Here is a 13,528-nt window from a genome sequence, read left to right as displayed (position 1 = left end):
AGTACTTCCAAAAACGATTTGTTCCAACTACTGGTGGAAACTCAACTCACTTTAAAAAGGCAGACAAATGCAAGGCAGCAGACACAACGGTCATACTTTGCTAAGGAGACTATTATAACACACCACCTGCACAATCTGCACTTTGCGTTTAAAACCTTCATCGACTATTGCATTGAACACAGCTGCTGCTCCCAAGGACTAGTTAGGCTCTACAATAACCTGGGTCAAATAAGTACACAGAAATTCAGTAGAAACTTGGCATAGTCTTTATGCAGCCTATCAGCCACGTGATCAGACTACCTGATAACAGAGATATAGTAGAGAGCTAAAACAAAGCCAAAGTGCAATTCTGTCCTAAACTTTTTACACATTAGAAGTGCTTACCTCAAGCATGAATCGCTCTTACTGCCATCCATGTACCTTATACTTTATGAATTGTTTAATTTGTTTAATTACAACATTGCAACATACCAGGCACAACCAGATTTGGTACAAAAGACATCCTACATGCTTTCCTTATCTGTTATTAGGCTTTGGACAGGCTAATTGCATTTGTGGACTAGCTCATCTAATTTCTGGGATGCTGGGTTACTCGTTTGGGATTAGGGAGGTTTCCTTTGAAGCAATATCAAATTTTCCATCTCATTTCAGATCTTAACAATGTTGTCAATAGTTTTTAGTTGCCCCTCCCTTTTATTATATATATCTATATCTATGACAAACGCACACTGGATAAAGTTCAAAACACATTTCAGGACGTTCCCTAAACATTTCAAGATGTTCCTGAAGAGATTCCAAATGTTTTCCTATCTTTCAACAATCATGTGGTGAGATATCTCTGGGCTCTGTGATAACAATAATAATACTAGTAATACCTGAGACTAGAGGTGCACCAGTACATCAGTCCCATATTGGATCAGCACCAACATAAGGAAAACTGACTGTATCAGCAATCAGCTTTTTTGGCTGATGTGGCCTATAGTGTGGCTGATAAATGCCCTGTGCATGTGAATAACTGCATTGCAGCTCGACAGCATGGAGAGCAGCCGAGTCCAGCTGGTAAGTCTGTTGTGAGGGAAGGGGCATGGGGCAGATTGAGGACCCTGCAGTGAGGGAGGGAGTGGGGCAGAAGCAGGGGCAGGCACTGCACAGCCAGGGCAGAGCACAAGTCAGAGCCATGTGTGGCTTGTCCAGGGAGCACCAGGGCGGGCAGCTCCCACCACTGCATGCACCGCAGGAGGGCATGGGGGTGTGTGCCCCTGGATCTGCACACAGGGTGATGGCAGGCTGCCGCTGCAGGTTGGGCCCAGGACGGTGCTGGGCTCTTTCCAGGGAGGAGCTGGGCCAGGCTGTGCTCAGGATGAGTGGCGGCAGCAGCACTGGGAGTGGGCCTATGGTGGAGGGCTACGGTGAGTTTTGGCCATGGCTGCGGCTCCTCCCATAACCCCCTCCCAGCACCGCTGTTGCCCATTCCAAGCACAGCTCAGCCCAAGCCCCCTGCTGGGAAGAGCTCGGCGCTGCACTGGCCCCAACTTGCCCTCACCCCACAGGCAGATCCGGGGCCACATGCTCCCCCCCACCATGCCCTCCAGGGGTATGTCCAGTATCAGGAGCTGCTTCCCCCTCCCCCCAGATGAGCCTTGTGGCTCTGACTTGCACTCACCTCAGCTGTGCAGTGCCAGCCCCTGCCTCTGCCCCACTCCCTCCCTCACCACGGGGGCCCCAACCTGCCCCCCCCTACCCTTTCCCTCAGGTCTGCCAAGCCATTTGGAACCGGATCTTCTACAAGGACCTCCACAAGGACCACAGGGACTTGAGCTGGTTGATAGCACATCGAATATTCAGTGAGGGCTTGGAGGTACAGGGAGGGACGAGGGATTTGACCCAATTGCCGCAGGGAAACTTGCCAAGAAGAATCAGAGACCACTGACCACCTCTTATGGAACTGCCCATCTGCCAAGGGTGTGTGGGAAAAGGCAAGCCGGCTCCTTGAAAGAGTGACAAGAGTCAGGTTGATGACAAGGGAAGCGGCGACGTACGGACACCTGACTGAGCAGCAGGGGTCCCAGACAATGCGTTTTGATCAGTTTGTGTTCTGTATCAGGAGTGCCCTGTGGCAATGCAGGAACCTCCTGGTATACAGGCATGCCGAGCTCAAAGAAACAGACTGTGTTAAAATATTTCTGAACGAACTTCAGCCCTACCACCGGAAATCGGTGAGCAAGGATGGAGAAGACGTAGCCAACTCCATCTGGAAAAGCAACACCTGGCGCATGTTGTTCAAAGATGCCTCGGGAGGGGAAGTGGACACACAGAACAAAGGGGACGGAGATGCAACTGGACCTGAAGACAGTGAGGACTACAACAGGATCAGCAGCAGCAGAAGTGACAGCAACATCAACAGTGACAGTGACAAGGACAGTGAATGAACTGAGATGTAAACCCTAAATCAGGGTTTGGACTAGAAGACTGTGATTTGGGTAGGAGAGGGTGGAGGGAGGATGCGCAGGGGATTGGGTGCATTTATTGTTAACAGGAAGCACGGGTTTCTTAATGCGGATTTAAGATGTGTCATGGAAAGCTTTTGATAGAGGATGTATATATATAAAACTCTATTTATAGTAATATATTTTAATTTTAAAAAATGTGGCTGTAAAAGGTCTTCACAATACTAATTATACATGGGACAGATTTAACAAATTCAGACTATGCCATTCCATATGCTCAGAAAGAAAAACCATAATGTATAGTTAGAGACTCTGTCCTTTCATGGAAACAGGAAGACCACTGATGGTACGCAAATAAGAGTCTGGGAAGTTACACATTACATGTCCCTTTACTTGTCCTAAGGGCAACAAATGTATGCAAAAAAGGAAGAAGCAAAACAAAACAAGTAAAATCAACCAAATTACAGCCCTAAAAAGTTACTTTTTACGTCACAGCCAAAATATACATCAGACTGCAATTGCAAATAAAGCATGCCTCAAACTAGAGAATTCCCTGAAGTTTTTCCAAAAAACAACTCTATATGTTGCATATTTTAATTCTAAACTAGAATTAAAAGGGGCCAACGTCAAATAGTTACCTAGCTTGATCTAGTTAACAGCGTCTAGAATGGCAGTCAAAAATTCAGCATGAGCTAAATTGGCAGCTTTTACTTTATCATTTTAACCTCATATTCACTTTAGACTTGACTGTTACACCCAGAATACCAGGCTTTTCCTTCTCGTCACAGTATTTTAATTGTTCTTCTTTGGCTGTTGCTTGTTTTCATAACTAGCCTCATCCTGGTCTCTAGGCAGTTAAGGGGCTGCTTTGAACTGTTGGGGTGTTCTGAACACCCCTCAGGCTTTTTTGCTGTACCAGATATGTCCCTACAGCCACCTCCTGGCAGCTACTCTGATCCCATAAGCAGTTCATCCTGGATCACTGTGATCAGCCTGAGAGAGAAGGGGGATTGTGAGAAACCATTTCAAGGAAGATGCACCTGCCAGTGATCACACCCAATGCTAATAATGGGACCCTAGGAAAGAACAATGGTCACAGGTCATGGCTCAGTTTCCCTGGTCCCTGTTCTGTTGGCCAAGAGCTTGTTATCTCAAAGAAATTGGCAGGAACACAGACATTTGGATCTGAACTGTATAAAACTCTTCCACACAAAGGCAGACGATGAGACTCTGGAACTTGCCTCAACCATGAGGGCACCCTGGATGCAAAGGGTAGCAGCATGCTAGCTTGCATGGGTAGGAGCCTTGCCAGCAGATTGAGGGAAGTGATTATTCCCTCTATTCAGCACTGGTAAAGCCACATCTGGAGTCCTGTGTTCAGTTCTGGACCACCCCCCCCCCGCCCTACAGAAAGTATGTGGGTAAACTGGAGAAAATCCAGTGGAGGGCAACAAAAACAGAGAGGGGGCTGGGGCACATAACTTATGACAAAAGACTGAGGGAACTGGGCTTATTTAGTCTGTAGAAGAGAAGACACAGGGGACTTAATAGCAGCCTTCAACTACCTGAAGGGGGGCTTGAAAGAGGCTGGAGCTGGACTATGCCCAGGAGTAGCAGATGACAGAACAAGGAGCAACTATCACAAGTTGCAGCAAGGGAAGGTTAGGTTGGATATTAGGAAGAATTTTCTCACTGGGAGGGCAGTAAAGCACTGGAACAGGTACCCAGACAGGTGGTGGGATCTCCATGTTTAGAGGATTAAGACCGGGCTAGACAGAGCCCTGTCTAGGACAACTGTGGGGCTGGTCCCGCTGGGAGCCGGGGTGGCCTTGTCGCCCTCCCGAGACCTTACCAAGCCGCCTTCCCCGGGCTGCCGCGCCGACACGAGGACGTGCCTGCCCGCGCCCTCCCGCCAGGAGCTGCTCTGCGGTCGCGGCTTGCCCCGACTGTCCCAAGACCCGGGCGGGGCCGAGCCGGCGGGACTCGCTCGGGCTCCCCAGAGACAAGCCGGCCCCGGCGGGCGGCCGGCCTGGGAGGGGAGCACCGCTCGCAGCCAAGGCGGAGACACAGCCCCGCCCCGCCCCGCGCAGCCCGGCCCGACCCGGCGCCGCTCCCCACGCTCACCACGGCGCCTGATACGGCGTGCACCAGGCTCTCGTAGGAGGCCACCGAGGCCATAGCCGGGCCGGGCTGGGCTGGGCTGCAGAGGACGCGCGGCGCAGAAGGGCCGAGTGCCTAACACCGCCCAGCCGCACGCCATGGCCGTGCCCCCGCCCCCGCTACGTCACCCGCGCCCCGCCCCACCACACGTGACCTGCGCCCAGTACCCCCGCTTCCTCACTCTCTCCCTGGGCTTCACGACGCGTAACTTCATCAGAGGGGCGGGGCTAGGCTTCGCGCGCCACCCTGTGTGGGTGCGGAGCCGGTATTGGCGCGCGCGCGGCCTCGCGAGGTGGGGGTGGAGGTTGATTTTTCTCCCGTTAAAAACAAACGAGAAGGCCTCCTTTTCCTCCGATGCGAAGGGGCTGCTTCCTTCCATTTAAGACTGAAGCAAAAACAACTCTCCGGGTACTGGAATGAGTTCAAAAGTAATCTGCAGGGCTGTGAAATAGGAGCTCCTTCACCAGGGGCAGCGGAAGGGCAGAGCAGAGGCCAGCGTGAGGGGTGGAACGTGGAAACCACGAAAAGGAGAGGGTTGTCAAGGCCTGTGGAAATAAGAGCGTAGAAGGGCTCAGGTAGAGTCTCATGAGCCGGGGAGGTAAGCCGCTCCCTCAGCGCTGCCGGCCTGGCTGGAAACGCTGCTACCGCTGCCATGCCAGGCAGCTGTTTTCAGCTGGGTGGAGCAGGAATCTAAGCCGGGTGCAGTGAGCCCCAACCGGATCCACCCCTTGATACCTGCTCCTCCCTCCTTTCAAGCCAAACAATAACCTGGGCTTGGGGGGGGGGTTTGCACGTGGCTAGCCTCGTTCCTCAAAGCGCTAACAGCAAAAGGTGGGGTGAAAAAGACAGCATTTATCCCTTTTCAAATTCTCTGTTATTTTGTCCTAGCGTTGGGCAAAGGTCTATCACCGTATTTTCTAGTCTATATCTACAAACCCTTCTGTCTCATTTTAAAAAGAAGTCTTTGCTGGTTTGTGTCCTAAGTTATCCCTTGCTCAACTCCCTGCTCTTGCTGTCTTCATCCTGGGTTGCATGTTTGTTCTCCTATTCCTCTGACCTCTTCCCTTACTTTCTCTTTTCGTTTCCCCCTCTCCTCTCTCCCAGCCCCAATCCCACCCCTTCATTATTTCTCTCTCCCTCCCATATCTCATTTATGTTCACTTCTCTTTTTTACTTTCAGTTCATTTGTTTTCGCTTCCAGAACACACTTCTTTATACCCCTCTTCACCTGTCCAAAACCAATATTCATGCCTGCCACAGAAAGGAAAAGGTTAGCCACATATTCAGGCTGCATCACAAATCACAGCATCACAGATAGTCCAAGCTTACTAGCTGGAGATAGAATGAATAATGCCACAGAGCTCTGCATTTGCAAAAAAGAAAAGGCTGGGTTGAAAAAAAGGACAGTGCAGGGCTTACTAATAGAGCTGGGAAAAGTACAGCGGCAGGACAGCATAATCAAGTGGATTACATGGCTCTTCACAATCTCACATCCTCTATTCCAGGCATGGGCAAAATGCAGCCTGTGGGCCAGACACAGCCCACCAGGCCATTCTATCTGGCCCACAGGGCCCCTAAAAAATTTAGAAAGTTAATACTTATCTGCCCCTGGCTGCCTGTCGTGCGGCCCTCGATAGGTTGCCAAAATTTAGTAAGCGGCCCTCTGCCCGAAATAATTGTCCGCCCCTGCCTATTCCATCAGCTAGCAGCTTCATCAGAAGAATTAAGTTCTGTAAGATATGATGAGAGAGAGGATTCTTAAAAGGGACAAATAGCTATCTAATCCTGCGCTTCCCAGTAGAGCAACCTTTAGTTGCAGTTGACTTGAAGTTTGTCCTCCTGTTAATGAATAGTCTTTCCCTTCCTTTTAGCTTCCCCTGTTCTGTCAAGATGTCGTCGTTAATTGTAGGTGTGTGGGCCGGGAGCGGTCCAAGGCCCTTAGGGGGTTTTTCGCGTGGCGGGCTGTGGCCAGCAGCCCGGACACACCGGGTCAGGGAAGGCAGGCGGCACGCTAGAATTAGGCACGGACGCTTAGTGGTTGATTTAAGATTATTTTACTTACACCGAAGATGGTCACGGTGCAGGCAGGAAAACCTGCTTGAGTTGCAGTTACAGACAGAAAAGAAGAGAGGCGGACTAGAGTTCTTTCCCGTGAAAACTTCTAGCCCATCCGATTGAAGGTTCTAAACCGCGAGCCCGTCATGTCAACTGAAGAAAGTAACTCGAAGCAAAGAGCTCTGAATACACTCACACAAAATTTGCTAGGCTCTGTAGAACTTGCGCGCAGGGAAGGGTGCGTCGAGGGATCAGGCGGCGACAGGGAGAGGCTAGGGGTTGATCAGACCCCTATAGCCAGCTCTAAGGTACACGCACTGGGTCCAATAGGCTCCGCAGTGCACCTAGAGTTCTCCTCAAGATGTTTACGGAGACCCTGCCTTACAGGGTTCTCCTCCGGAGATCTCCAACTTGGGCAGAAACCGCTCAAGCCTCTTATACGGCTAGCAAGCCAATCACTAGCCGCCACGTGGGAATAATTTAGAAGTGGCCAATAGTGGGACACAAATTTGTATACGAATGGCGGGAACTCCTTGCACCATGCATTTCTCTTTTGCAACCTAGAACTGCACCCTGCAAAGAAAGCTACGAGTGGCGGGAAATAATTTAGCAGTGCCAAAGCGCGCGCACATCAAATCACACCCTTGGGTTGTGACAGTAGGAACTGTCACAACAAATTAATAGTCTTCATTTTGTATCACGTTGCTTCTATTTTTCTTTAACTGTTCCCATCTCTCTATTTTTTTCCTTTAGATGGGGCACTGCTCTTCCTCCTAGTTACTTCCCACATTTATAATTCTTCAGCCACATTCCTCAAATTTTCCCCTGCCTGAGGTCTCACCATAACAGGGTTCCTACCCACTCTTCAGCACTAGGGCCATCATCACTTGATGAAAACTAAGAACTGCAAACAATAGTGTCCACCACACTGCTGTCCAGGCTACTTCGCTTCTGGGAGAGCAATCCTGCTGTTCCCTACTTAGCTGATAGCCTAATTTAAAATCAAAACAAAACAAAAAACAGCCAAGATTTATCCTTTTAGCAGGATGGCAAGATCATCCCCTCCTTTCTTTGCAAAGGATACAGAAAACTGCCAGGAAGTATAGTCAGTCCCCAACTGCCAGCCCTCAGCTTGAGAGGAAGAGCTAGGCTCCTCCTTTGCCCATTTAAAGCCTTAGGTTGTCCTAACTCCCTGCTTGTATGAGGCATAGACGTTAGAAGCTGATGTGAATAGACCACATCTGTCCCCTCTTCTGATAGCTCAGGCAGTCACAATAGGCTGAGATTTTCATAGCCTAGTAGAAAATGTCAACCCTCTGAAGTTTAAGTCTGAGACAAGCCATGTCCACCACATCATATACTTCCTTCGCATGAGGGTCACTAAGAGCACTTTCTGCAGTACCAATCTCTCCTATCCGTTTGGAAAAGGAACTCAGTTGCTATAAATATAAACCTGAATGAGGTAATTATAGAAATTAAATCAAGTGCTAGTATATAATATTGTTGAGAAATGCTTAAGTGGTACTTTAGCTCTCTTCCATCACTGCTACTGTCCTGTTTCCATCCAGAGACAGTCATATCAGTTACATTGTGGTTCATTCTGCAATGAAGACAGGATTTGTTTAAAATCTGTATCTGAAACATTCATTAGTGCTGTGGTTCTACTCTGTGGCACTGTTAATATACAGCTAGGTCCTAAAACCATATTAAAATTGCACTGAAGATGTGATCGTGTTCCTCTCAAACAACTTAATTCATTTTTGTGGTACAGACCTATTGGATTGTTCTCCCAAGGGAGATATTAGAATCCATTTTTTTTAGTATTTGTAACTGAACAAAACTCTGGAGGGTGTTGTGTAGGGAAATAAAATGTACACACCAAGGTTCTGGTCCTGTAAAAATCTCCACACAGGTAAACTCTTGTACCTTCAAAAATCCCCCAGTTAAATCAACTAGACTCCATACCCACACAGGGTCTACCCAAGCAGAGATCCTTGGAGAATCATGGCTCAAATTTCCTCCCCTTTTTCATTAAAATACCTACATTCTACAGCAAAACCCATGAGAAGTAAACTATTTAAGCTCTGAAGTGAATACTAAACTAGTGGGAGGTAACCTTTTGGGCGGGTGTGCCATAAATTAGCCCTGCAATTCTTCCCAAGCGCCACTCCAGTCTCCTTCCTCTGCCCTATCTGATCTGCTCTGCTGCCTATCCCCTCCCTCATTTGTCCTGTGCTAAATACTGAGGCTGCCCATGCCACTTATGGCACACATACTGGAGGCTGGCCACCCCTGTACTACACAAGTCCACAAAATAAACAAACAACAAGAAAACCCCAAAACAGTAAGTATAAGAAAGATTAACAGTAAGACAAAGTGGGTGTATCTACACATCGCCCTACAGCAACGTAGCAGTGCTCTGTGTCGCCATGCAGCCATCACTGTAGCGGTGCACTCCACAGACATAGCACTCCACTAAGGCAACATAGCTGGGAAATCTAAGTGTACACTACCTGCATGGCATTTTCCATATCGTGCCATGCTTTAGTACTTCCAAAAGGAAGTACTAAAGCACAGTGACATGTCGATGTGCCCAGTAAATATAAACCAAATTTTCATCTTTTCCTATTTATGCAATACTATCCAAAATCAATTCCCTATCTCCTCTCACCACTGTTCTCACTGCCACTTCCATTCCAACTCTGCATTGCTAGATAACTGGCCCAAGGACATTACAATCATGGAGGCACCCAGATCATTATTGGGAGAGATACAAATACTCTTTCTAATTTTAATTTATGCCAGTTTCCTATGGGCTGCCTTTACCACTTTTTTATTTCAGATGTGGGGCAAGGAATGAGGAAAGCTTAAGGACACGACATGCTTAACTTACTGCCTCTGAGTCTCAACCCAAGGAATAAGGAAAAAGAAGGAAAGCTCTTTGAATTTAAAATTCTCCTACCTTACAAAGACAGCTTGTTACAATAGCACCCAAACAGATTTCAAAATAAATTGGTATATAGTACTTTGTTTTCTCTCGGAAAAACAACTGATTAGGGAAGCCAGTGTGAGCACACATAAAGACAGACCTGTTATTGCTTTTAACAGGTTTTTTCTAATCTGTGGAAATAAAAGTCCTCCATGTGAGTTAGACAAAGTGTGAAAGCCACAGCAGAAATTACCTATGCTGATAACAAGTACCTTTAGGGCATATTGTGAAAAACATGTAGTTCAGTATGTGATCACACAAGCTAGGCAAAGTCAAGTGTAGTCAAAGGAACATAGGAATTGCAGTAGCAGACAGAATCAGTACTCAAGATACTCCAGAGTGCTGTTCCTAGGAGTGACTGGTGCCTGACATTTTAGAGGAAGGGCGCAAAACTCCATAATTAGCATATTTTTTAATTGTTTGTTCCCCTCAGTCTGAAAGTACCTGAAACTTAATTACCTTCAAAGAAAAGCTATACTTCATGTCATGGCTCTGATTTTCTCCTAGAATATTATTCTTTCCAGCTCTGCATATAAATAGTGCTTTAAATAGAAATCTACATGAGTTGCCTCTAATAAGGTAAGTGTGTTTATGCAGAAACGTAAATCCAGACAGATTTTTTTACCACGAGAATGGCAATGAATCCCCATTTTGGTTAGAGACATGACTTCAAGCTGTCTGGAGATATAGCTTGCTGTATTAGTCCATAAGCCCTCAGAGTTAATTGACTAAACTAAAACTTTTTTTTACATGAGAACAGCAATTCTGGAACATCAGGAAGCAGTCTCCAAAGAAAACTGGGATGCCCAGTTGGTGTGAAGCTGGCCCAGTTTAGCCATTTATGGTTCAAATGTTATTTCATGCATGATTCCCAATGGTGATGTGAACCCTGTGTTGAATCACTGCCACTACTCATCCTGCCCCCAAGTTTCCAGATCCTCCAGGAGTCCCTTGAAGTTGTATGTTTGACTCCCCCATGCTGCCAGCATGTACTTAAGGAAGGACATGAAAGAAAGGCATGTATTAACTTGCCAATATCATGACAATTTATATCAGTGATTAGGGAGCCACAGGAGAAAGTAGTGCTAACCAAAGAGCCATGAAACACACTCTCCTACATGAATGGTAGCGACATGTTCCAATTCAAAAAACAATACTACAGTATTTGTACCATGGTTGATAGGGAACAATAGCACGTTGTATTATTCACAACTGCAGCAAAGTTATATCAAATACATGCTAGAATACGTTGATGCCAGTAATATTTTCTGCAGAAAGCTGCATTAGAAAGGCCACTTGTTGAATGGGAAACAGAATCTGGATACCAGTGATAAAAACTGCATTAAGTCTTGCGAATCACCTTAGACTGTGTCCTCACTACAGAGTTAAATTACTACCCTTTAGTTTTTCTGCTTAACCCCATTTAACTCGCACACATCTGTCCTGCACATAGGTAGAGTGAGAGAGATGTTGGAGCTGTGATGATCCAGAAAAGATATGAAGCCAGGATTTCTTAGGGTGATCTTTTATACATATCTTTTTATACTGCACATAGTAACTTGAGCCACGTTATAGTTACCGAGTTCATGATGGCTCTACACTGAACCGAGGTAATAGGTTTCCCGGAAGCACCTCTCTCGATTCTTAGCACTGCAATGCTTTTAACCATTCTTTGAAATCTTTTGTGGCACATTCTGTGGGAAATGCCTGTTCTTTCTAGGTGGGTTTGCAAGAGTAGGATCAACCTGACAACTGCTTGCACCATGCCATTTCATGCTGGGGTTCCAGCCAGTGATGCCTTCTTGTGCAGTCACAGATCTACTCAGAATGATGGCCCATACCAAATATTGGCATTGATGAAATTCTAACTTTAGGTCTGGGAGGCAGATAAGAGACATAAGATACAGTGTCTTGCCTTTTAGCTGTGACTTGTCATCCTCAGAAAACAATAATGTAATTTGCTAAACAGATAACACAGGCTACAGGCAGACATGGAGGAAGGAAGAAGACAGCCTCACATGAACTTTCATAGCTGCAGAATCTCCCTGTACTGACTGGCAGCTCTGGAACAGGATCACAAGTGCTGGGGTGTAGGATTACACTGTCAGGCAGATCTAGGATTAACAACAGGACCAATTTTTTTGCATGAGAAAAGCTATCCTTTCCTGGAACTATAGCAGCTGGCTACAATGAGACAGACCATAAAAATCCCAGAAATGTGTAGTTATTGCCATTTGGAAGTGGACATACCCAGACTACTACAGGTTGGTCAGTTGCCATTAGGGAGTCAACTGTCAGGGTTGTGGCAGTGGAGGTTGGCAAGGAAATACCAGATTTTACACTCAGTTGTTTAAATTTAGAAGCCTGTATTGCCTACTTTGGGCACGACAGGATGGTGCAGGATTTCCCCTGCCCTCCTTCCACTCTTAAATTCCTAAATGGGTTTGTATCAATATCACATGGGCACTTATTATGTTGCCCACCAAGGAGCATGTGGTTGTGTCACCCAGATTAGATAAATTTTTCTGCAGCTTTGTAACATCTTCTGTGGATGTATTTCATCAGAGTACCATGTATGCAGGGAAGGAGAATGCACAGGTGCTGCTGGTCACATGTCCTATCCCTCAATTGCTTAACTGTCACCAGACATCAGCTGCTGGACTTAGTAGCAGAGAGGGAAGGCCATAGCAAAAGTCCAAACTTGTACCAGGGCCAAGACTTCAGTTATGTTGGGACCTATAAGCAATCATTCAGTACGCTCTGACCCCTCTGCTGCTGGCAATCCTGGACAATGTACCTGTCACTTCATCTACTTCCAACATCTTTAACTGAAGCCTGCCTCTGCTGGTCTTCTCCAGCACCTTCTACTCTGAAAGTGGTTTAACTGGTGGCAAAGTAGAAGTGGTTCAAATTCCTGGCAAAGTCCCTGCGCATCTCCAGCTCCAGAGTTCCTTGTTCTCTTCCTTCTGCTCAGGAAGAAGGAAGTGGTTTCCTGTATGGCATTTGTGACACATAGGGGGTATATGCTGGTGCACGTGCACCCCCTGAGCATGGTGGTGCACCCCCTGCAAAAAAGGCACTGCCAACACTATCAGCAGCATCTGCAGGGGGTTACTGCTCACCCCCACCCTGCCAGCTACATCTATGGGCAGTTCACAATTGCTGCTGGCTGCTGCCACTGGTAGTATCTGCGGGTGGTCGCTGACCACTGTTGGTGCTTGACTCCCCCATGACAATGCCATGGTCACCTGCAGCAGCTTCACACATGCCTCCACCACACTTCCGCCACTGAGTGTGTCGTCACCACCTGAGGGAGCTCACCCGGCCCCCCCTGCATCCAGTGTCACATGGCGTTCATGATGTATGGCTGTTCCAACTTACACTTGAGCAGACTATCTTGAGAAGCAGCAAAGCAAACAGCTCTTCTGTCCAAGGAAACAAACAACATGCTAAACCTCTTTAACTGTGTTGCAGCTTTTCTCTCATTGACATGCATTTTCTCCAAGCTTATATTCTCTGCTCTAAAGCAATTCAATCGGAGGATTTCTCTCTTCAGGTCAATAGAATAAATGCTTTAAGTTTTAATAAGATTTGGGAACTTGTGTACCTGGGGCTATGTGGCAAATCCAATCCTATCCCTGCAGACATGGGGCTTTTGTGATGTTTGGCAGTTAGCACTCCCTATTGTTGCAGGGAGAAGCAGCACCAGTGGGCATGCTCCATGTACTGAGCAGGGAGATATGGCAGTAGCCAGGTCCCAGTGCTTGTCTGACCCTCACCCAAGCTGGGTAGTTCGTTTGCAACCTGAAGAGGTTGCTGTCACCAATAGGATTATTTTTGCCAGTGAACCCCCCACCCCAGATCAACAGGGCCCCTC

The 13,528-nt window shown here is 47.2% G+C and overlaps 1 protein-coding gene across 3 annotated transcripts in view; it reads right to left on the bottom strand.

Annotated features, from left to right (window-relative positions):
• Nucleotides 1–4,722, bottom strand: part of SLC25A17 (solute carrier family 25 member 17) — a 50,138-nt gene extending 45,416 nt beyond the window's left edge. For 2 of the 3 annotated variants that reach the window (XM_059726366.1, XM_059726367.1), the window contains exon 1: nucleotides 4,572–4,722. In XM_059726366.1, the coding sequence (XP_059582349.1) occupies nucleotides 4,572–4,707 (136 nt within the window). In that variant the 5' untranslated portion in view covers nucleotides 4,708–4,722. The remainder of the gene's footprint in view (nucleotides 1–4,571) is intronic. The other variant, XM_006258544.4, reaches the window with a different exon arrangement.
• Nucleotides 4,723–13,528: the final 8,806 nt, after the last annotated feature.

Source organism: Alligator mississippiensis, chromosome 4 (assembly GCF_030867095.1).
Source record: "Alligator mississippiensis isolate rAllMis1 chromosome 4, rAllMis1, whole genome shotgun sequence".
Taxonomy (NCBI): domain Eukaryota; kingdom Metazoa; phylum Chordata; order Crocodylia; family Alligatoridae; genus Alligator; species Alligator mississippiensis.
Note: the sequence above shows the minus strand (reverse complement) of the source record. Positions and strands in the feature narration are given on the sequence as shown.